Source organism: Microtus pennsylvanicus, chromosome 2 (genome assembly GCF_037038515.1).
Source record: "Microtus pennsylvanicus isolate mMicPen1 chromosome 2, mMicPen1.hap1, whole genome shotgun sequence".
Classification (NCBI taxonomy): domain Eukaryota; kingdom Metazoa; phylum Chordata; class Mammalia; order Rodentia; family Cricetidae; genus Microtus; species Microtus pennsylvanicus.
This window is the reverse complement of record NC_134580.1, coordinates 28,263,893-28,283,971: the sequence shown is the minus strand read 5'-3', so window position 1 is coordinate 28,283,971 and position 20,079 is coordinate 28,263,893. Positions and strand designations below refer to the sequence as shown.

At 54.2% G+C, this 20,079-nt stretch overlaps 1 protein-coding gene across 2 annotated transcripts in view; it reads left to right on the top strand.

The window, feature by feature from the left end:
* The first annotated feature begins 1,251 nt into the window (after positions 1 to 1,251).
* The window catches only part of Faim2 (Fas apoptotic inhibitory molecule 2), a 42,113-nt gene continuing 23,285 nt past the window's right edge, over positions 1,252 to 20,079 (top strand). The window contains exons 1-11 of one of the 2 annotated variants that reach the window (XM_075960633.1): positions 1,252 to 1,895; positions 4,309 to 4,504; positions 7,561 to 7,661; positions 8,039 to 8,103; positions 8,426 to 8,479; positions 14,599 to 14,649; positions 14,916 to 14,955; positions 15,719 to 15,756; positions 16,239 to 16,326; positions 16,507 to 16,602; positions 18,060 to 18,113. In XM_075960633.1, the coding sequence (XP_075816748.1) occupies positions 1,881 to 1,895; positions 4,309 to 4,504; positions 7,561 to 7,661; positions 8,039 to 8,103; positions 8,426 to 8,479; positions 14,599 to 14,649; positions 14,916 to 14,955; positions 15,719 to 15,756; positions 16,239 to 16,326; positions 16,507 to 16,602; positions 18,060 to 18,113 (798 nt within the window). In that variant the 5' untranslated portion in view covers positions 1,252 to 1,880. The remainder of the gene's footprint in view (positions 1,896 to 4,308; positions 4,505 to 7,560; positions 7,662 to 8,038; positions 8,104 to 8,425; positions 8,480 to 14,598; positions 14,650 to 14,915; positions 14,956 to 15,718; positions 15,757 to 16,238; positions 16,327 to 16,506; positions 16,603 to 18,059; positions 18,114 to 20,079) is intronic. The other variant, XM_075960634.1, reaches the window with a different exon arrangement.

The window sequence follows — 20,079 nt, the reverse complement described above, 5'->3', positions numbered from 1 at the left end:
ATATGAGATGCCCATTGCCGCTGGAAAAAGTAACGCGGGTCAGAAATAAAGGGGCAGCCCAATGTGCCTGGTGGGGCCTTGTGACTGTAAGATGGGCGACCTCCACACTGAGACCATATCACAGCAGCAGTGGAACCAGCAAGGAACAGACCCAACTGTGCCCTGGTCGGCAGGCCCAGGAAGCACAAAGGCCCTGAGCTCAGCGCGTTTGGTCTGATCAAAGAAGAACGCAGCATGCACGGGGCATGAAGAGCAGGCAGGATGCACAGGCAAGAACATAGCGAGACCCGCATGAAGCCAGGCTCCGCGGCATGCAGCTGTCCGAGAAATATTGATAACAACAATCCACGAACCGCATTTCACACACCTGGGACTCAAGAATAACAAAAACCTGCTACGGTACGATTAATGCCAGACAGACAAGGAATCCCACAGTGCGTAGAGACAGCAGCTGTATTAGGGTGCCCAGAAACTGTGTAACAAGGAGAGGGCAATGCCAACGCAGAGAGGGAGGGCACCGGGTCAGCTTGAGCAGCAGTGCTAGGAGCCAGGAACACTTGGTGGAGGAGGGCTGGGGTTGCTGGGCCAGGGGATCAGACGATGGAGAGCAGAAAGCAGTCGGCCACGCCTCCTCTCTAAGATTTATTTCCATCTTCTATGAGATTTCATCCTTCCTATATCCTGCTCTCAGCGCCAGGCCTGGGACTCTGGGAGACAGGAGCCGGTGTAGACAGAGATTCCTCAGCTTCTCACACCCACCCACACTGGCAGAATATCCTGTGTTCAGTAGGCTCTTACCACCAATGGAGCTAGCAAAGTGCCTCTCTCTGAGCAAACAGTCACCAGCCTCAGCCTTGCTCCCCCTCAGACAATGGAGGACGGGTCCTGCTCTTAGCCTCCTTTTCACAGGGAGGGGCTTCAGCTCAGAGAGGGTAAGGGTTTTGCCAAGGTCACACAGTCAGTAGGAGATTGTGAATCTCACCAGGGGCATTGGGGAAACTGCAACAAAAAAAAAAATAGGAATTGGTGTTGATTGAGCCCAAAAGACAAATCTGAATAAGGAGGTGGATGGGCTTTGGATCCTGGAGAGGGCGGAATCAGAGGGATGGAGGCTGAGAGAAGGTACTGACAGAGTAGAGCAGGAAGAGGCTTTGATACAGAACTAAGTCTCCAGAAATACCTGTCTCAAGGATGAAAGAGACAAAACTGCATCCCCGACAGGGCTGTTATACAAGGGATGGAGGCGCTATTGCTTCCATTTTACAGACGGGAAAATCAGAGCAAGGGGAGCCGGCAAGGGCTGGCAAAGGCCAGGGTCCCTGGTAGGAGGCAGAGTAGACCAGTCACGTAAACTTTCTCACTCTCTGGGCAACGACAAAATAGACGATGAGGGAGTGTTGGAGCCGGGGACAAATCCAGGCCATCCAGACAGGGAGGGGGAGCAAGGCTGAGGCTGGTGACTGTTTGCTCAGAGAGAGGCACTTTTCTAGCTCTGTGTATTGGTAGACAGCATCAGCTGGTCGGGTGTCAGGAGTCCTGGTGCCTCTTCCCACCCCCGCGGGCCCATCCATCCACCTGCTGCTCCACACTGCAATGATCCCCGGTCCCCTGGGTGGCAGAAGCGTGTGGGAGGAAGCAAAGGAGGTAAAAACCGCAAGTCTCGCCTGGGATCTCAAGTCCGCAGTCTCCTGCGTCCATAAGCAGCATCCTCCCAGGCCCTCCCCCTCCCCCTGTGTGCGGATGGTACGCTCCGGTAAGCCTGGCTGGGCTGCAGTGGATGTTGCTAGAATCCACGCGGAGGAAGGAAGAGACGCAAGCAGGCTGCGGTGACCCAAGCGGCCACCCCTACTTCAAGGACCCCTTCCTTGAGAGACGACATCATGACCCAGGGAAAGGTAGGGGCATGTCCCTGCCGCCTGCACCATCCTCTGCTCTCTGGACCCCTGCCTCCCTGCCCTTCTGAGAAAGCTTTCTGGACCACGGGCTCCAGTGCAAAGGTCCTTGTGGTCTTTGCTGATGCCAGAGGACCAAACAGCCCATTTCAAAGAATGGGCCTAGGACTTTTCCCAGTGCCCAGGTTCTCCTTGTCTGTCTCCCACCCCTTGCTGTGGCATCACAATCCCTTCACAGGTGCCCTAGGCCCTGTTAGGAGTCAGAGTGGGGGAGGGAGGGAGGGAAGGAAGAAGGGAAAGGGGGAGGGAAAGGGGGAGAGAGAGAGAGAGAGAGAGAGAGAGAGAGAATCAGTTCTGCTTGGGGGCCAGGGTGAGTCTTGAGGGGTGGTGCCTGTGTGTTTACCTTCAGTGCTTTAGGGTCATCTTTCACCCCCTCCAACACTACCTCCCAGTTCCCTTGATTATTCCATTCTGGATATCAGTATACATCCCCTTTGGTTGGGCGTTACTATGGCAACCCTACAGCAGGATGCTCTAATTTTTGTTTTTGTTTTGTTTTGGCCAGACATGGGGACTAGATAGAATAAAAATGTATCCTTCCCTGCCCACCCACATTCACACACATGCATACACACGCACACACACACACACACACACAATGCACAATACACACACATATACACCAAATTTAGGACTGAATTACATGGGAAGGACTGGGCAGAGCCTTGAGTAGTGCAGGAGGCTTATGTAACATCAACAGCCTGTGGAATTATACAACCACCAGGGCCTAGGGTGAAGGGGGAGTTCCCTCTAGCCCTCTGTTCAGAGGTGCTAAGGATTGGTCAGGAAAACCAGGAGGAGGCCCTCACTACACCCCACTTTTTTCCTCTGGTACCAGCCTTAGAACTAATGGCATATCTCCCCGGACCCACAGACCCTCCTGTGTTCAGGCTTCTCAAAGGCCTCAAAATGATGTCATTGAGTGATACCACTTCCTGCCATTGGCCAGATGTCACTGGGGAATGCCTTATTTGAGAGGTGGTGTGGCCCCAGATTCTGGGGTCTAAGTGGAGGGTAGCGGCTAAGGCAGCTTCCTTGGATGTACCCCCTTCAGTCTATGTACTGAAGGGAGTAGTGAGCCTGGGCTCCAGGTTCCATTTCCTGAGGCAGGAGACCCTGAACTGAGCACGGGGAAAGTGGAGCTTCCTCTTCCATCCTACCCCACGGCTCTGCTTTCTCTTCTGGTGGCACAGGTGCCTCCGTTCCTCAGCCCCTTGCTCCTAGCACCACCACAGGATATTTTAGGAGTTGGGGTGAAGCCCAGTGGGCTGTAGAGGGATTGAAGTCAGGGCCTCCTCGGTTGTCTCCCTGTAAGGGCCACCCATCTACCTCAGCAATCCATAAGCGGGGGCCTCTGCAGCCAGACAGACTGGTGCCTCCTGAGGCCAAGCCTTTCGTTGGTTTCTGTCTTCACCCTCTCTGTCCCAGTGTTTCCCTCCCTGACCCTCACAGCTGCCATCACCTCACCAAGCTATCATGTCCACTGTGGGCGGGGAGCAAGCTCAGGTCTCCCTGGATCTCAGTCCCTTGTCTCGTAGGAAGGAAGCGTCTAAAGCAGACGTCTTCTTCAGCCCTCCAGCGAGGACGACACCGCTCTTCTGTTTTGGTTGGGGACGGCTGTTTCTGTGGGGCCTGCTCTCCCTTTTCCCCCAGGTTCCCCGCTTCCCACCCTCCAGTATTTCTAGCCCAGTAGGAAGCACCTGTGCCCGGGATGAAGCCTGAGCCCCGCAGCCCTAGGTGCCACTCTGACACCTGGGACTTTGCATGTCTCTCTGTCTGTCTGAGTCTGGGTTTCCTTATTTTGAAATTGGCCAAAGAGCTGGGCATGATGGCGTCCAGCTTTAATCCCAGCACTTGGGAGGTGGAGCCAGGTGGATCTCTGTGAGTTCGAGGCCAGCCTTGTCTACAGAGTGAGTTCTAGGGATACATAAGGAGACCCTGTCTCAAAAACAAGCAAACAAGATCAAAGCAATGATGATGTAAAATATAACTGGTTGAATACAGTGAGAAAATTAGGAAGACAATAAAATGGGAGGCCCTTTTGTTCAGTAATAGGTCTCCTATGTATGGGTCAGGATGTTCTGGAGCATGGGGCAACGGTAGGACAATAGAGGCCCAGTCCTTTCCCCAGGTGGCCCTATGACCTCCATGACACTCTCGTGAATTTTCCGTTTCCTGTCTTATCTTTCCCCACACCTCCTGAGCTCAGTTCTGTGGCTCTGAACTCAAGGGTGGGTCTCGTCTGTTCCACTCCTTAGCCCAGTTTGGAAGAACACCAAGGCAGATTCCAGGAATCCAGGGACCGTCCCTAGGGACAGTACCACCTGTAAGATCTCTCTCTGTGTCTATTCTACAGCTCTCTGTGGCTAACAAGGCCCCCGGGACTGAGGGGCAGCAGAAGACAAATGGCGAGAAGAAGGAGGTTCCAGCAGTGCCCTCGGCGCCGCCCTCCTATGAGGAGGCCACCTCTGGAGATGGGCTGAAGTCAGGGACCTTTCCCCAAGCCCCCACAGCTGTGCCCCTCCATCCAAGCTGGGCCTGTGTGGACCCCAGTAAGTCTCTCAGCCACCAGAGGCTGGAGGGGTGGAGGGAGTTCTGGGTGCTGGGTGGGAGGAAGTCACCCAGACCCCACTTTTACGGTGTGGTTGTGCAGCACACTGTTGTAGGAGGCTTTGGAGCGTTCTTCTGACGGTTGGTCAAAGAGAACTCTAAGAGAGAAGAGAAGGAGTGTCCAGTTGGGGAGCTCTCAGCTCCACAAACCACTGAGCTAAGCCAATTGGAGCAGATGGATAAGGGGCAAAAGCCAAGTTCCTGTCTAAAAAGACCCTCATAGACGAAGGGACACGGACCCGGGATTGGGAGAGAGGAGAGGGCGGTGCCAGTGCCCCAGTGGGTACGGTGTTCATATTGTGACTGGCTTGAAAATGCAACAGGGCCAGGCCTCTATAAGGCCTGGGGTTCTCAGAGGTTAAGGGGTAGGGACTCCCCTCCCAACCAATGTTGTTATCTTCCCACCCTTTCTCCAGGTTTTCTAGGGGGCAGGCACAACGTGGGGTAGGTGTGTGGGAGTTAGCCTACATGGCTGGCCAGACGTAAGTCACCAACATCTTCGCCAATAAGTTCTGGGATCCCAGCAGTAGTGTCTTGGCTGTCTGGCTAAGCAGCTTGCAAGGGCTTTGCCATGGGCTACGAGGAGGGACCCCTAAGTCCTCAGCCCCATGCTAGTGAGATGGCTCACCAGGGAAATGCACCATGCCACCAAAAAACTCACGACCTAAGTTCCATCCCAGGATTCCACGGCAGATGGTGGAAGGAGAGAACTAATGCCTGGAAGTTGACCTCTGACCTCCACATATGCTTCATAGCATTGTACACCCAAATTATAAACGCATGCACGCATGGATGCATACAGTCACACATGCCCTTGTGTGTAATAATAAATAACATTTTTTTTATTTAAATTTTCATACCTTTCAGGGTTTGTGGCAGCTCCCCCGCTGCCCCTCCCCCACTGCTTGCAAAGTTCTAGAAGGGCTCTGAGAACAATGCCCTGGCACAGCCTCTGCCCACAGAGCCCCTGCTCGTAAGGAGCAAGTGGCCACCATGGTCGGTGCCTCTTCCAAGAAAACCCCTTGGTCCAGAGCCCAGCCGCCCCACTCCAACGTGACCTACTGGAAGGTCAATGAAGGTGTAGCGGGGATTTCCTACCTCTCATTTCCCCTGCCCTGGTTGCTGGGGTGGAGACTTTACTAAGAAATATCCTCTAAGGAGCTATGGTGGAAGGGAGGCCCATGCTTGCAGTCAGAAGGTGACAAACATCTTCTAGTGTACCCTGGGAAATGTCAGGTAGGCGCTCCTTCCAGGGAAAACAGTCTGTCCATGGCTCCACCTCTCCGCAGTGACCCTCAGTTCATGCCTGCCTCAAGAGAGTTGGGTAGCTCCCTGCCCTACCTATTTTGGGCTCTTAAGGCTTCTGAAGTCTTTCTTTCCAGCCCCACTGTCAAACACTACCTTTGGCCCACCCCTGCCCACGCTTGCCCACCCTTGCCCACCACCCATCTGGCTCCCTGGTTGCTTCCTGCTCTCTCTGCTCTGATCTCAGGAATAATCTATCTCCCGTCCTCTCCCTCCACAATGGTTGGGGCTCTGGGGAACCAAGCACCACCATACAAATCCCCCTTCCTCCTTGTGTCCCCATTCCCCTCCCTGGACACTTCAGCTCCCATGACTAAGGATGAGCAAGGGGCAGTCAACCGTCACTAGCGTGGGGCTGAAGACATAGGGGTCCCTCCTCACAGCCCATGACGAAGTCCTTGCAGTCTGCTCATACTGACAGCCAATGTGCTACTGCTGGGATCCCAGAACTGTCACTATCGGCGAAGATGTTGGTGACTTAGGTCTGGCCTGCCAGCCAGGGAAGAGTTCCTATAGCCACACAGAGCTCTGAAGAGGGTCCTGGGTTAGCATGTGAGGAGGCAGAACAATGAATGGTACTCAGAAAGCTCTGAGCGGGCAGGGTCCAGGGCATGAAGGCAGGTAACTGAACAGATTCATCTAAGAGAGTGGAAGGGGGAACTGTCGTGGCTGGTGATGCGTGGCTGGAGGACTCCACTCACCCCGGCATTGTTAAAGGAACTTAAGCTTGCCTGGCATGGTGGTGTATGTACCTGGCGCTCAGGAGATGGGAATGGGAGAATTAGAAGTTCAAAGTCATCCTCGGCCACATTGTGAGTTCAAGACCAGCCTGGTCTGCTTCAGACCACGTCTCAAAACAAAACAAAAACAAAACAGAAAAACAAAAAAGGCCTTGAACCTGAGCAATGTGCAGAAGAGGAGCCATTGAAGAGCTCCAACAGGGAAATGGCGTGGCCATCTTTGAGATACCAAGGCAGAAGCTGTTGCTGGGGAAAGGGAAAGATAGCTAGACCTGATTGGGACAGCAGACAAGGCGAAGGCAATGTGGTCCCCACCAGGCACAGAACACACAGCTTTCCATTTTATTTAATTTGTTCCCTGTGAAGTGGGCCTGTTGTCCACACCAGGAGACTCAGAGCAGGCCGATGATGGCTTGGGTGATGCACATTGTCCCACAGATTGGCAGACCCGCCTGTGGCTCTGATTGGCTGTGGGGTCTTTATTCCTGCAAAAGCCAGAGTTTTGGGACTAGGCCTGCACCCCTGCCCATTTCCTTTGCCTCCTTCCCCACAAGTCAGCCCCCATTGACTCTGGTGTGCAGTTGAGCGCCAGCAAGCCTAGCTCCTCCACCAGGCCTTTGATCCCAGCCTGTGGGTCCTAGAACAGCCAGAGTCGGAATTGTCAGACACTGGCCATGAGGACTGGGTGTCCCCTGTTGATTCACAGGAGCTGAAGTGTCCAGGAAGGGGAACAGGGACACTAGAGGGAAAGGGACATTTGTATGGCTGATCTTAGCTCCCCAGAGCCCCAACCACAGTGAGGGAGAGGATGGGGTCACAGCAGGGAGAGCAAGAAGTGATCAGGAAGACAGCTGTGGGGTAGGCAGGGTGGGGGCCAGTGGAGCTGGAGAGAATGGCGTCAGAAGCCTGAGCTGGGCGGGCAGGGAACTCACACCCTCCACCCCGCTACCCAGGCAGCAGTTCCAGCTACGAAGCTTTCCCCGCAGGAAACCATGAGCTCTTCACCACCTTCAGCTGGGATGACCAGAAAGTTCGCCGGCTCTTCATCAGAAAGGTAACCACCTCTCCCATGCTCTGGGGGGGGGGAGACGGGGTGAAGGGTTTGGCACCTTGTGCTGGACCCCTAGAAGGCCCTTGGCCCAGCCTCTGTCTGCAGGGCGACCTTTCCCTCTCTCATGCCACTCCAGCCCATGGCTCCTCCTGGCATGTGCTTCCAAGGTTTCACCCAGAGCCCTTGCTCCATGTCCCCTGGACTCCTTGGTCGGCTGCACCTGAGGGTCCGGTGCCTTTATTGTCCCTCCACTTGTCTCAATCTGCTCAGTGACCCCTATGAAGGAGGGTGAAAGTGTCTGATAGGTAGGTCTAGACTCAAATGAGTCCCTGGGAACTGGGGTCTCTCGGGACCCCCCACATGATCATCCCCTCCCTCAGGTCTATACCATCCTGTTGGTTCAGCTGCTGGTGACCTTGGCTGTTGTGGCTCTCTTTACCTTCTGGTGAGTTGGCACTGCGGGCTGACACCTTCCAGGAGGACTATGGGCAGACTCAGGGCAGGGGGACGTCATGTAGCCTCTCTTGGGATGTCCACCCAGATAGATGAGGGCCAGTGGACACCCTCACACTGGGGAGGAATGCTGGGCGTACACCATGCGAGAAGTCCCCCAGTGCTGGGTGGGCCCTGTGAGGTGTCACTTGGCTGCATTCCACAGCCACCCAGCCAGTCCTCCTTCCTCTCTCTGAGTCCATGTGGGGCAGATACAGATACTGAACACAAACAGACCTGGGCCAGTCTCTGACTCTGCTCACCTTTCTCTACAGTGACGTCGTGAAGGACTATGTCCAGGCCAACCCAGGCTGGTACTGGGCATCCTAGTGAGTATGCCCCCAGACGTCTTCCTAGGCATGCCGTGCTCCGTTGATGAATCCATACCCCAGGGGGAGGCCTTCAAAGACCCCCAGCCCCTCAGGGGCCGCCTTCGAGTTGTTCAGATCTGACAGGACATAGGTTGTCTAGGGTGGGACTAGGGCCTGGATGGAGAGCGCCAGTAACTTGACCCTATGAGGGAAGGGACCGGAACACCTTGACCTTCTCTAATGACAATGTTGGTACTCTTAGTAACATTGTTATTAATGCTTATGAAATTATTAATCATAAGAGCCACCATTTAAAGAATACCTAATTAAGGGCTGGGCATTGTTTCGTGTGCTTGATGTACAGTATTGCATTTGATTCTCAAATCTACTGGGTATGATTACCTCAGAAAACCTTAAGGCTCAGAGAGGTTGGGTAATTTGCCCAAGGTCACACAGCTAGTCAGCGGTGGAGCTGGGTTCAAGTTAAGGCTTGCGTTCTTAATCCTTCTGCTCGTCAGTCTCTCTTCCGCCCTCCAGCTACTTGGCTTCTGCTGGTCCTATACTGTGTTCCTTAAGGAGGAGGCTGGGGATTTAGGTGGTTTGGACCCTCCTTTCTGATAACTAAGGAATAATTTTGGATACTTCTGAACCAGAACCACCGTAGACTCAGAGAATTGCTCTCTCCATGGTCCCTGTTGGTCTTCGGTGTGAGCCAGCCCTGCACGGGGACACGTGGGCAGGAGGTCTCTGCCTGTGGGGGAAGGTAGTGAGCAATGCCAAGGAGCTGGCAGAGGCGCTGGCAGAGGCGGTGAGGGCAGACCACCGTGCACCGTGACTGCAAGAGAGGAGTGGCTGGAGCAGAAAACATGGCAATGAGGACACTGAGGTGTGTCCGCACATTAGGGACTAGACTGGCAGACAGACAGAAGGCCATCTCAGAGCAGTGCGGCCCTTGTGGGCTAAGCGTCGAGAGAGAGCATGGCAGAGGAGTTGCACACTGACCGGCCCAGCCTGTTCTTCCATAGGGACCAAGTGCAGAGCTGAGCTCAGCAAAGCCTTAGGAACCACCAGAGCCTAGAGTGGGTCTTAAAGTTGGGCCTAGAGTTGGCACAGCGGGCAGTGGACTATCAGTGAGGAACCTTCTCAGGATTCTGGAGGTGAAGACATTTATACACGGAGCCTTTCCTCAGGCACAGGACAGAGGGGCAGTCGGTGTCCCAGGAGGGAGTGCTGAGTCTGAGACCTTGGGAGGCACAGTGCGCACAGCTAATGAGGCCCCAGGGCCTGCCACCTTGGCCAGCCCACACAGCAGGTTGGCATGGCTCCTAGCACGTCAGCACTGTCTGGAAGGCTTGGGGCCCCCGAGACCTTGGGAGTTGTGTGCTGGACCCCTCTTCTATGAGTCTTCGGGACTCTGTGTGTAGTGGCGGGAACAGCTTGGAGTACATGGCACCACACTGAGGAGGAAGTGGGGAGGGAGGGTGAGTGTCTGGTCTCGAAATGGTGTCCCAAGTGGAGAGCAGTGGAACCCTGAGGTGGGAGCAGGGGAGAGGTGGGAAGGGGCATGGACTGCGCTCTCCTGGGAAGCAGCAAAGCCCTAATGCTGCTGGGCTCCTCCCCCCAAACCAGTGTGCCTCCTCTTCCTGCATAGGCCTCCCTGAGGATCTAGCCTGCCCTCCACACCCTCCACTCTCTTGCGTCCTATCGGGTCTCACGCCAGCCCAGCGTATCAAACGCTCCCTGAGGGCTCCCTTGTTTATTTCTTCCTGCTGGAACAACATTCGTAACAGTGAGAATAAAACAGCTCTTTTCTATGCACGAGGCACCGTGCCAAGCGTTTGACGTATAGCTTTCAACCCTCCTTTTAATAACCCTGCCAAGCAGGTGCTGTTACAATCTCCATTTCACAGATAAGGAAATTGAGGCAGAGAGGAGCTGCTTCTTGGGCATCAGAGCCAGGTAGAAACCTAGAACTGCTTAACGGCCACATGCATGCCCCTAGCCCTGAGGGCGAGCGAGGATAAGTCAGCTGGGATGGCCAATCCTGACACTAAACCAGTGTCCCAGGCCCTGGGGCTGAGGCTTCAACACGAAACCCAACTGTTCTCGCTCACACAACCCCGCCCTCTCCTGCACCAGTGGCACCGGCTTTCTCAAGGTCCCTGTCGTCTCTCCCCACTGGGTTCTTTCCTTATTGTCTGATTGCTCCCATGAGCATGGTGTCCGTGGCAGAGCAGAGGGTGAGAGAAGAGCAGGCAGAGGAGGAGAAGTGTAAGGCTAGGCCTGAGGAGGGGGTGGTTCGAGGAAGCTATCAGTCAAACTGTCAGTCAACCAGCTTCTATGACAGTAAGCAGCTCCCATCTACGAGTCCAGCCCGGTGCCAAGCCAAGCGCTAAGTGCGTCATCGGCACCCTCCCACCAGGTCTCCCAGAGCTGGGGAGCAGTCTTCCAGTTCTGCACAGCAGGGGATTGGGACTGGCTATTAAACCCTTATCCGTGGCCAGTACCAGACCAGACTTCAGCTCCAAAGCTGCACCAAGGTCTCGGAATCCTGAGTCTCTCCGTCCTTCCCTCTGACGCCCATCTTCAGGGCTGAGGATCTAGCGTGCACTGAGAAAAGGACATACGGCTCTTGCCCTCGGGAAGCTTCCAGTCTGGACAGAGTGACAGGAGACACATAGCCAAATGTTCTGTTTTTGTCATCGTTGTTGAAGTGACTGAGCAGTGACTTAAGTGGGACCATAAAGAGCAGGGCACTTTTCACCAGGGATAGGAGGCTTCTCCTGTCCCACGTGTACAGGGTGGGCCAGCTCTGGCACCTGGCACCCAATTGCAGAGGAATCTCCAGGTCGTAGGCTTTCATTCCTGCACTGCCTGTTTGGTTATTGCTTCCATTTTGCTTTTCCATGGCACCCAGAAATATATTTTAAGATCTATTGGGTGTCAGGCTCTAGGTTAAATGGCAGGAAAAAGAAGTAAGTTGCAAGCTGGCCTGCAGGTGCTACAGGGGAGCAGGGGCCTTGTGAGCTGAGCTGGCTGAGGCAGGGGTGCAGACACAGTCAGCTGTGAAGGAGGAAGCCAGGCAGAAGAGGGAGTCTCCGTCCTGCCAGTGGAGAGTGGGCATGTTTTGAGGGTGCAGAACAGGCTGTGATGAGAGGAGAAGAGCCTGCAGTGGGCAGACTGTTCTGCGGGCATTGCCAAGTCTCCTGGGAAAACGTGTGACCGGATCAGCCTGTAGTGTCCTGGTAGAAGGCTGGGCTGAATGCAGGAAGGCACAGCCCCAGCCAGGGAGAGAAGAGAAAGAGGTGACCCAACTTCAAAGGGAGGCGGGGGAGATGGAGGGAAGAGTGAGGTCTGAGTGGGAGGCTACGCAGATCCAGGTAATTAATCGGGTGTGGCAGGGTGAGCGCCGACAATGATGCCGAAGCCTCTGGCTGGCAGCTTGACGGTTGCATGGTGTCCTGGGCAGCGGGGGCTCAGGGGCAGAGAGAATGCAGAGTGCAGCCCTAGTCCAATGAACTTGATGCGTTTCTGAAGAGCCACTGCTGACTGGAACATCTACTTGGCTGCCCAGTCTAGTGCTGAGAAGGGGCAGTGAGAACCCATCCTAAGGTATGGGCTCGTTCTTGGGGTGAGCGCACCTACCTGGGGAGAGCAGGACAAGAGAGGAGTCTGCCTTGAAGAAAGCAGCTCCTTTAGAGGCTCTGTAATGAGGAGGAGTGGCCAGGAAGGAAGGAGGGAACCCAAAAGGGTGTCATTGTGGAAGCAGGGAAGCAATAGGAGTGACCAGACATTGAGAAGTCAGGTAATGTAAGGACCAGCAAGTGACAGCTGAACTCAACAAGGTCACCCTGATGTGATCCAGCCAGCTCCCATTACGTGGGGCCGAGGCCAGGTGGTTGGGCAAGCTGAGGAGATGGAAAAGAGACGCTGAGAGGAGGACACAGAGGGTGCAGAGGAGCTGGAAACAGGGGAGATGCTGAGGAAGGCGAGCAGAGACCGAGGAGGTTGGTGTGGGAGAAGAGGTGACCCCCCCAGGAGTGTTAAAGTAAGCAGTCAGGGCTTTTGAGGGCCCAGGACCCAAAACCCAGGTCGTGGGGATGAGGGACAGGAAGTCTGGTAGCACCACGTGAGGTTTTCAGGTGATGGGCCAGAAGCCACTGGAGCCGCACCTCATTATCTCAGATCTTTCTGGAACATAGCAGAGAGCGAGGCAGCCTGGGAGGTCTGGGGAAGGAGGAGGCTGTTTGGAATTGCTGTTATGGAGGGCGGGTGAGATGCTGAAGGGATGGGGAAAGAAAGGGCTGCAGGGCCACGCTGAAGGCCTGCTGAGGGTGGAGGCCATACACTGATAGGCAAACTGTCTTGGGAACTTAGTCTCTGTCTTCCGTGTCTGGTCTTTGCCCCTTGCTTTCCAGAAAACTCTGAGCAGCCAATCCCCTCTAGCCACTTTCCACTGGACATGGCTACCTAATCCAGAAACTGATTCCACTTCCTGCTCTGCCAGGTGCTGGCAGGCCAGGCCATGCTGAGCCCACCGCCTGGTAGGGTAGAGCAATAAGCAGCAGCTACCAGGATGGCTGCAGGTGGCAGGCGATGAGAGAGGCAGTGTGTGGCAGTGGTTGGAAGGTCGCTGCCTGCGACTGGAGTACCGAGGTCTCAGTCCTGCACCAACCGGACAGCTTTGTGACCTTGGACAAGTCGCCGGCCTCCTCTGTAAGGAAAACATGGTTCATAAAGAAGGAAGGATCATGTTAATAGTTACTAAACACTGTCAAGACAAACAAACATCAAACCTTGGTCCCCTGGCCTCTGTGTAGGTTCCAGGCTCCAGAGGGACACAGTGAGATCTTGTCTCAGAAACTATAAATACATAACAAATAAAAATCTGCCCAGCCCACAAAATATATCCTATATCCATTTAGTTTGGTTTATATTTACCTACTATTTTGGAGGCAGGACCTCATATGGAGTGGGATGGCCTCAGACTTCATAATTAGATCAGGATGACGCTGAGTCCCCGATCCTCTCGCCTGTACCTCCTGAGAGCTGGGATTGCATCACCACGCAACTATGCCTGGCATGAACTTTTTTTTGTAATGCGTATGGGTGCGCACATGTGTGTCCATGGATTGGTATGGTGTGCATGTGTCCATGTGCCTATGAAGGCAGGAAGCCAGTTTTGGGTGTCGTCCTCAGGAAAGCCGTCCAACTCCTTTGAAACAGAGCGTCTCATTGGCTTGGAGCTTCCCAGTGAGGCTAGACTGGCTGGCTATCAAGCTGTGCCCCCAAAAGCCTCCTCTCTTTGCCCCTCCAAGTGCTGGGATTCCAAAAGCATGCCACTATGCCCAGCATTTTCTCCTGGGTTCTAAGGACTTAAGACAGGTTCTCACGTTTGCTGACCACTCACTCTTCCTACTGAGTTACATCCCCCACCCCCGTCCCTGTGTGTGACTGAGTGATCTATTCAGGCCCTAGAGGATGAACTTTCTTTTTTGTTGTTTGTTTTGTTTTTCAAGACAAAACAGAGAGTTTCTCTGTAGCTTTGGAGCCTGTTCTGGAACTAGCTCTTGTAGATCAGGCTCGCCTTGAACTCATAGAGATCCACCTGCCTCTGCCTCCCAAGTGCTGGGATTAAAGGTGTGCACCACCACTGCCTGACTGGGGATGAACTTTCCAAGGTTTCTTAACCAGGTGGGGTGATGCAAGTCCGCAGTGTCAGAATGCTAAAGGATAAAATAGGAGGATCGCTGAGAGTTCAAGGCTAGCCTGGACTACATAGTGAGACTCTGCCTCAGAAAAAACACAAACAGCAGCAAAGGTCTCTGAGGCCACTTGGCTCCCAAGATTAAATGTGCTGGAAGTGGGCTGCTTGTCCCACCAACTACCATGTCTCCTTTGGGAACTGGGCTACCATCCTGCCCATTGCCCAGTGCGAGGAGTCCATGCCCTCCCCTCTGCTCTTGCCCTCCTGCCTGGTGCAGTTTGGGGAGGGGTGGCAGAGTAGGGTCATCTGGGACTAGGCAGAGGCCCCAGGAGAGACCTGAGAGATTTGTTCACCTCTCTCTCTCTCTCTCTCTCCCTCTCTCTCTCTCTCTCTCTCTCTCTCTCTCTCTCTCTCTCTCTCTCTCTCATAGTGCCGTGTTCTTTGCAACCTACCTTACTCTGGCTTGCTGCTCTGGACCCAGGTATGATTATGACTAAGGGACTGTTATTTAGGGCCTTAAAAATCTGCTCTGAGCCCTGCCTTCCACCATGGGCCTGTGCGGCCCCTGAGAGGACCTCATTCCTCTATGAACTGCAGTCATATGGGCCTTCTGCCCTTGACTTCATGTCTCTGAAGTGGATGGGACAATGGGGTCCTACGAGGGTTTAAATGAAGGGAGAGGTTCCACTGTGTGCCCAGAGCCCTCCAGGCTCGAATGTTCTCTGAGGCCCATGGTTTGCCTTGCAGGAGACATTTCCCTTGGAACCTGATTCTGCTGGCCATCTTTGTAAGTGACTGGGGTGAGCTGGGGACAGATGCTGAGTGGGGACAGAGGAAGGACAAGGGCAGTATGGGGGTTGAAGGCCAGAGACTCTTGATCGGGGATATCAATATGAGGTTCTTGGTGGAACAGAGGTGCCAAACCCCTATCCTACCAGAACACTCCATCCTTCCTTTCCGAATGGGATGAAGCCCTCCCTCTTATGTGCCCAGCCTCTTGTTCTGGGAAGATTGGGTGGGACTTCCAACCAGAATTAGGATAATGAAGAGTTGGGATTCTCATGGGGAGAACAAGGCTGCCTAAGAGATAAAGGGACAGCTAGCTGGAGTGCCTTCGAGCTGGCTAGGAGCCTGAGAGTGCCCAGACCCCATGTCCATATGCAGGAGCACTCCTTCACCCTGCAGGAGCACTCCTTCCCCCTATAGGAGCACTCCTTCACCACGCAGGAGCACTCCTTCACCATGCAGGAGCACTCCTTCACCCTATAGGAGCACTCCTTCACCATGCAGGAGCACTCCTTCACCCTATAGGAGCACTCCTTCACCACGCAGGAGCACTCCTTCACCCTATAGGAGCACTCCTTTACCATGCAGGAGCATTCCTTCACCCTGTAGGAGCACTCCTTCACCACGCAGGAGCACTCCTTCACCCTATAGGAGCACTCCTTCACCCTGTAGGAGCACTCCTTCACCCTGTAGGAGCACTCCTTCACCACGCAGGAGCACTCCTTCACCATGCAGGAGCACTCCTTCACCCTGCTCTCTTTCAGACCCTGTCCATGGCCTATCTCACTGGGATGTTGTCCAGGTAAAAGGGGCAAAGGCATCCTAGGCAGGCATGCAGCCAGGGTCCAGCCATACCTGAAGGAACACCTCCAATACCATCTTTCTAGGAAACTATTGGATGGGGGAGGAACTCGAGCAGACAGGCCACTTTGGCCTAGAGTGCCTTAGGCACTACACAGCCAGTGACTCTAAGACCCGAGCAAGTGGGTAGAGTTGGGGGGATGGCGGAGGGTAAGATGGTGATATCCACACTGTGACCTTAAAACCCCAAGGTCCTGGTACTGTCATTACCTGTAAACTGCCCTCAGACACTGACATATTCTAGACCCTTCAGCCCATTGATGGGTGCCCATGAACAGAGAAGCCTGGGAAAGTTGAGAGTGGGAGGTCCTGGGATGGGGCAGGCTGGGACCACAGGTCACGAGGTCAGCTTCTGGCAGAAAAGGGCGGTCCTGAGGAGGGGTGGGGAGTCGGGAATCCCACTGACCCCGTGCCTGCTCTCAGTTACTACAACACTACTTCTGTGCTGCTGTGTCTGGGAATCACGGCCCTCGTCTGCCTCTCAGTCACCATCTTCAGCTTCCAGACCAAGGTCAGCCCTGGGGCCTGTGGCCGGGGGGGGGGGCGCGTGGGTCAGGGATCCACGTGGGGCTGAGGAGAAGCAGAGGGTTGAACGGGGTCTGGGAATGCCTCCTGGAAGAGGGATGTACTGGGTTGTGGGGGTGAGTGCAGAATTGGCGGGTCAGTGCTGACGCCCCCCTGTGTCTTGCAGTTTGACTTCACCTCCTGCCAGGGTGTGCTGTTTGTGCTGCTCATGACCCTTTTCTTCAGTGGACTCCTCCTAGCCATCCTCCTGCCCTTCCAATACGTAAGTCTCCAGCCTATGGGCCCAAGGAGAGGGTGGGGATGGCCCGATGCCCAGGGTGCCATGCTCTTCTAGCCCTTCAGGGAAGACCCAGGGCCAAAGCCCCACAGCCTGCCACCTTGCCCAGCCCTCCTGGCACCTGCCCGAGGTGTGTTGGCAGCATACACGAGCAAACAAGGAGGCTTTTCTTGGCAGGCCTGGGCACCTGCCCAGCTCCATGGGCTGCATCCGGCTTCACTTTCCCTATCCTCCCCTGCAGGTAGAGGGGAGGAGGAGAAGGACCATAGCTGAAAAAGATACACTGGGGCTCCAAAGGTCACCAGGCTCCAGGGACCTCCTGGGGGACCAGCAAGCCCAAAGAGGCAGAAACTGGCTGACCAGGTGGAGGGCAGTGAAGTAGGGACAGACTCTCCACCCCCAGCTCACAGACCACCCCCCTTTGCTGGCCTCTGGCCTGTGTGGTCTGTGCAGGAAGTGAAGCCATCAATGTTGGGGGACAGACTGGGGACATGGCAGGTGGTTTGAGTCCCGAGAACACGGGAAAGAAAGCATTGGGTCTATTGGGGGGTCTCAGTGGCAGCTTCTCCAGCCACATTTGGTACCCGACCTCCCGTCGCCTCTTGTGTGCTAAGCTGAGATGGTTTTCCTCATCCAGCCCTAGCCTCCGGGTGGTTGGCACCCAGTCTAGGATGTCAAGATTGATTTTGGCATTTCTTTGGCTCTTCTCGGGATCCTGTTGACGAAGGGAGGGACCGGAGCTGGCCTGGAGGCCTCTATGTATCTAGGATGGGGATGGGGCTACAGGAAGGGGGCCTAGAACTTCAAAGAACCCTTTATTGACCCACACCGAGCTGATGGGAGGCCTTTGTTTTCAGAGATCTTCCGGAAAGTTTTCTGGATGGGCTCCACAGAGGGCAGGGCTAACACGGCACCTTATAGCTGTGGAGTTGGCCTGCACAGTCAAGGGGAGCACAAGCTTGGGAGGGTACTATTCCAGACCACCAGGCCCTTCATGCCCATCTGGCAGAGACTCCAGGTGGCTCCACACCTGTCCCTGCCCCCCGCCGAGTTCAGATGACTTTCCACCTGAGCCCTTGCTCCCAGAGCAGAGACAGAGGACTCTGCATGAGAGGAACAGGCAGACTCCAGATAGAGCAAGGATGGATGGGAACAGTAGGGGGACCCAGGCTGAGAGGACCACAGTCAGATAGGATGAGTCACTTTTGGCCAGCCTGAGCCTGGGGTATTGTTGTGAAGGGAAAAAATGTCAGGTCTGTGGGGACTCCCTGCAGGTCTCCCTGTTTTACACTGTGAACACCCAGAGAATCACAAGCCCCTCTGGATCCTTGGGGGGAGTTACCTCATTGTCCCATCCTTGGGACTGAGCCTTCCCCCCAACCTCTGGCCCTTCTGCCAGTTGCCCTTTCCACATGCTAAACCCGTCCTTCCTGTGCCCACAGGTCCCCTGGCTCCATGCCGTCTATGCCGTGTTAGGAGCAGGCGTGTTTACATTGGTGAGTTTGGCCCAGCTTCTGGGGCACCTTCTCAGCTCTATAAATCTTCCACTCTGTGTTTTCCTCACAGTCTCTCTTGGAACCTTTCTTCAGAATCTGAGGGTGGGTTTGTTGTCCAAGACCTGCTTTCTGAGTAGAGTGAGAGCAGCAGGGTCGAAGCTGCTGACAGAGCAGGACTAAGAGGAGGGGCAGAGCTTGGGGATAGCCTACTGTGTGTCGGGGATAGCCTACTATGTGTTGGGGATAGCCTACTGTGTGTCGGGGATAGCCTACTGTGTGTGGGGGATAGCCTACTGTGTGTCGGGGATAGCCTACTGTATGTGGGGGATAGCCTACTGTGTGTCGGGGATAACCTACTGTGTGTCGGGGATAGCCTACTGTGTGTCGGGAATAGCCTACTGTATGTGGGGGATAGCCTACTGTATGTGGGGGATAGCCTACTGTATGTGGGGGATAGCCTACTGTGTGTCGGGGATAGCCTACTATGTGTTGGGGATAGCCTACTGTGTGTCGGGGATAGCCTACTGTGTGTGGGGGATAGCCTACTGTGTGTCGGGGATAGCCTACTGTATGTGGGGGATAGTCTACTATATAGACTAAGTTAGTACAGTCCTAGGGCAGTCTGGGAAGATTCACATACCTAGCGAAAGGCTTCATTAGAGGGAAATTGTTCTTTGCTGTTCTCACCAAAGTCACTTCACAGTAATAGCTAATTTATTTATTTGTGCATTTATATACCTATTTGCCTTTTTAAAACAAATTGACCTCACTAAGTGGTAGTGATGCATGCCTTTAATCCCAGCACTGGGGAGACAGAGGTAGGGAGATCTCTGTGAGGTCTAGGCTAGCCTGGTCTACAAAATGAGTTCCAGGACAGATCAAGGCCATTACACACAGAAATCCTGTTTTGAAAAACCAAAAAACAAACAGACAAAATAAATTGGCCTTGAACTTGCAGTCCTCCCATCTCTCAGCCCGCTGAGCACTGGTATTATGGGCAAACCCAGGGCTCAGCTAAAAGTGAGCACTCACTTTCGGCCAGCCGCCTCTCTTTTGTTCTTAATTCTCACACCACACCTAGCAGACAGGTTTCACTCTTCTGCGATCACAACAAAGAGGAAGTTCAGTGGTGTCAGGTAACGTCCCAAGGCCATCCTGGCATCCTAGAAAATGGTAGGGACAAGGCTGAGAACTCGGACATCTGGCTTGAGAGGCCCATGAAAGGCAGCAGCCGGGTGGGAAGTGCCTAGAAGCAGGTGCCCAGATAACATGACCAAAACCTATCCGCTCAAGACAGCCAGCCCAACATACCCTTTGGTCAGGTAGGCCCTGAGCACCTGAGCACGTGCCCCAGGATCACCCAAGAGACAGCTGGTGTCCATAACATCTTCATGGGAAGCCAGACTTCCTCCCTTTCAGCCCTGCTAAGTAACCAGAGTTCCCAGTTTAGTCACCAGTCCAAGACTCATGGATGACAAGAATTCCAATACATCCCAGGGAGATAGACAACCTTAAATTGCTTTTTCTGCCAGGGGGTGTTGGTGCTCACTTTTAATCCCAGCACTCAGGAGGCAGAGGCAGGTGGATCTCTGTGAGTTCAAAGCCACCTTGGTCTACAGAGCTAGTTCTAGAACAGCTAGGGCTGTTACATAGAGAATCCCTGTCTCAAAAAAAAAATCCTCTTTCATCCACCCATCATGGTGATACACATTTGTAATCCTAGAATTTGGAAGACCAAAGCGGGAGGATCAGAACTTTAAAGTTATCTTTCATTCTTTAGAGACTTTGAGGTTGAAAGCACTGCAAAGTGAAGCCAAGTAACTTCCACATCAGATGTTCTGGGTTAACCTCTACAGTAAAGAGCAGCTCTGAGATCAAGACTCAGGGGTGCTGCGCCTAGTTAGGGCCATTCCCAGTGTCTCCACTGGAAATCCCACTTCTTGGAAACCCTAACTCCTAAATAAAG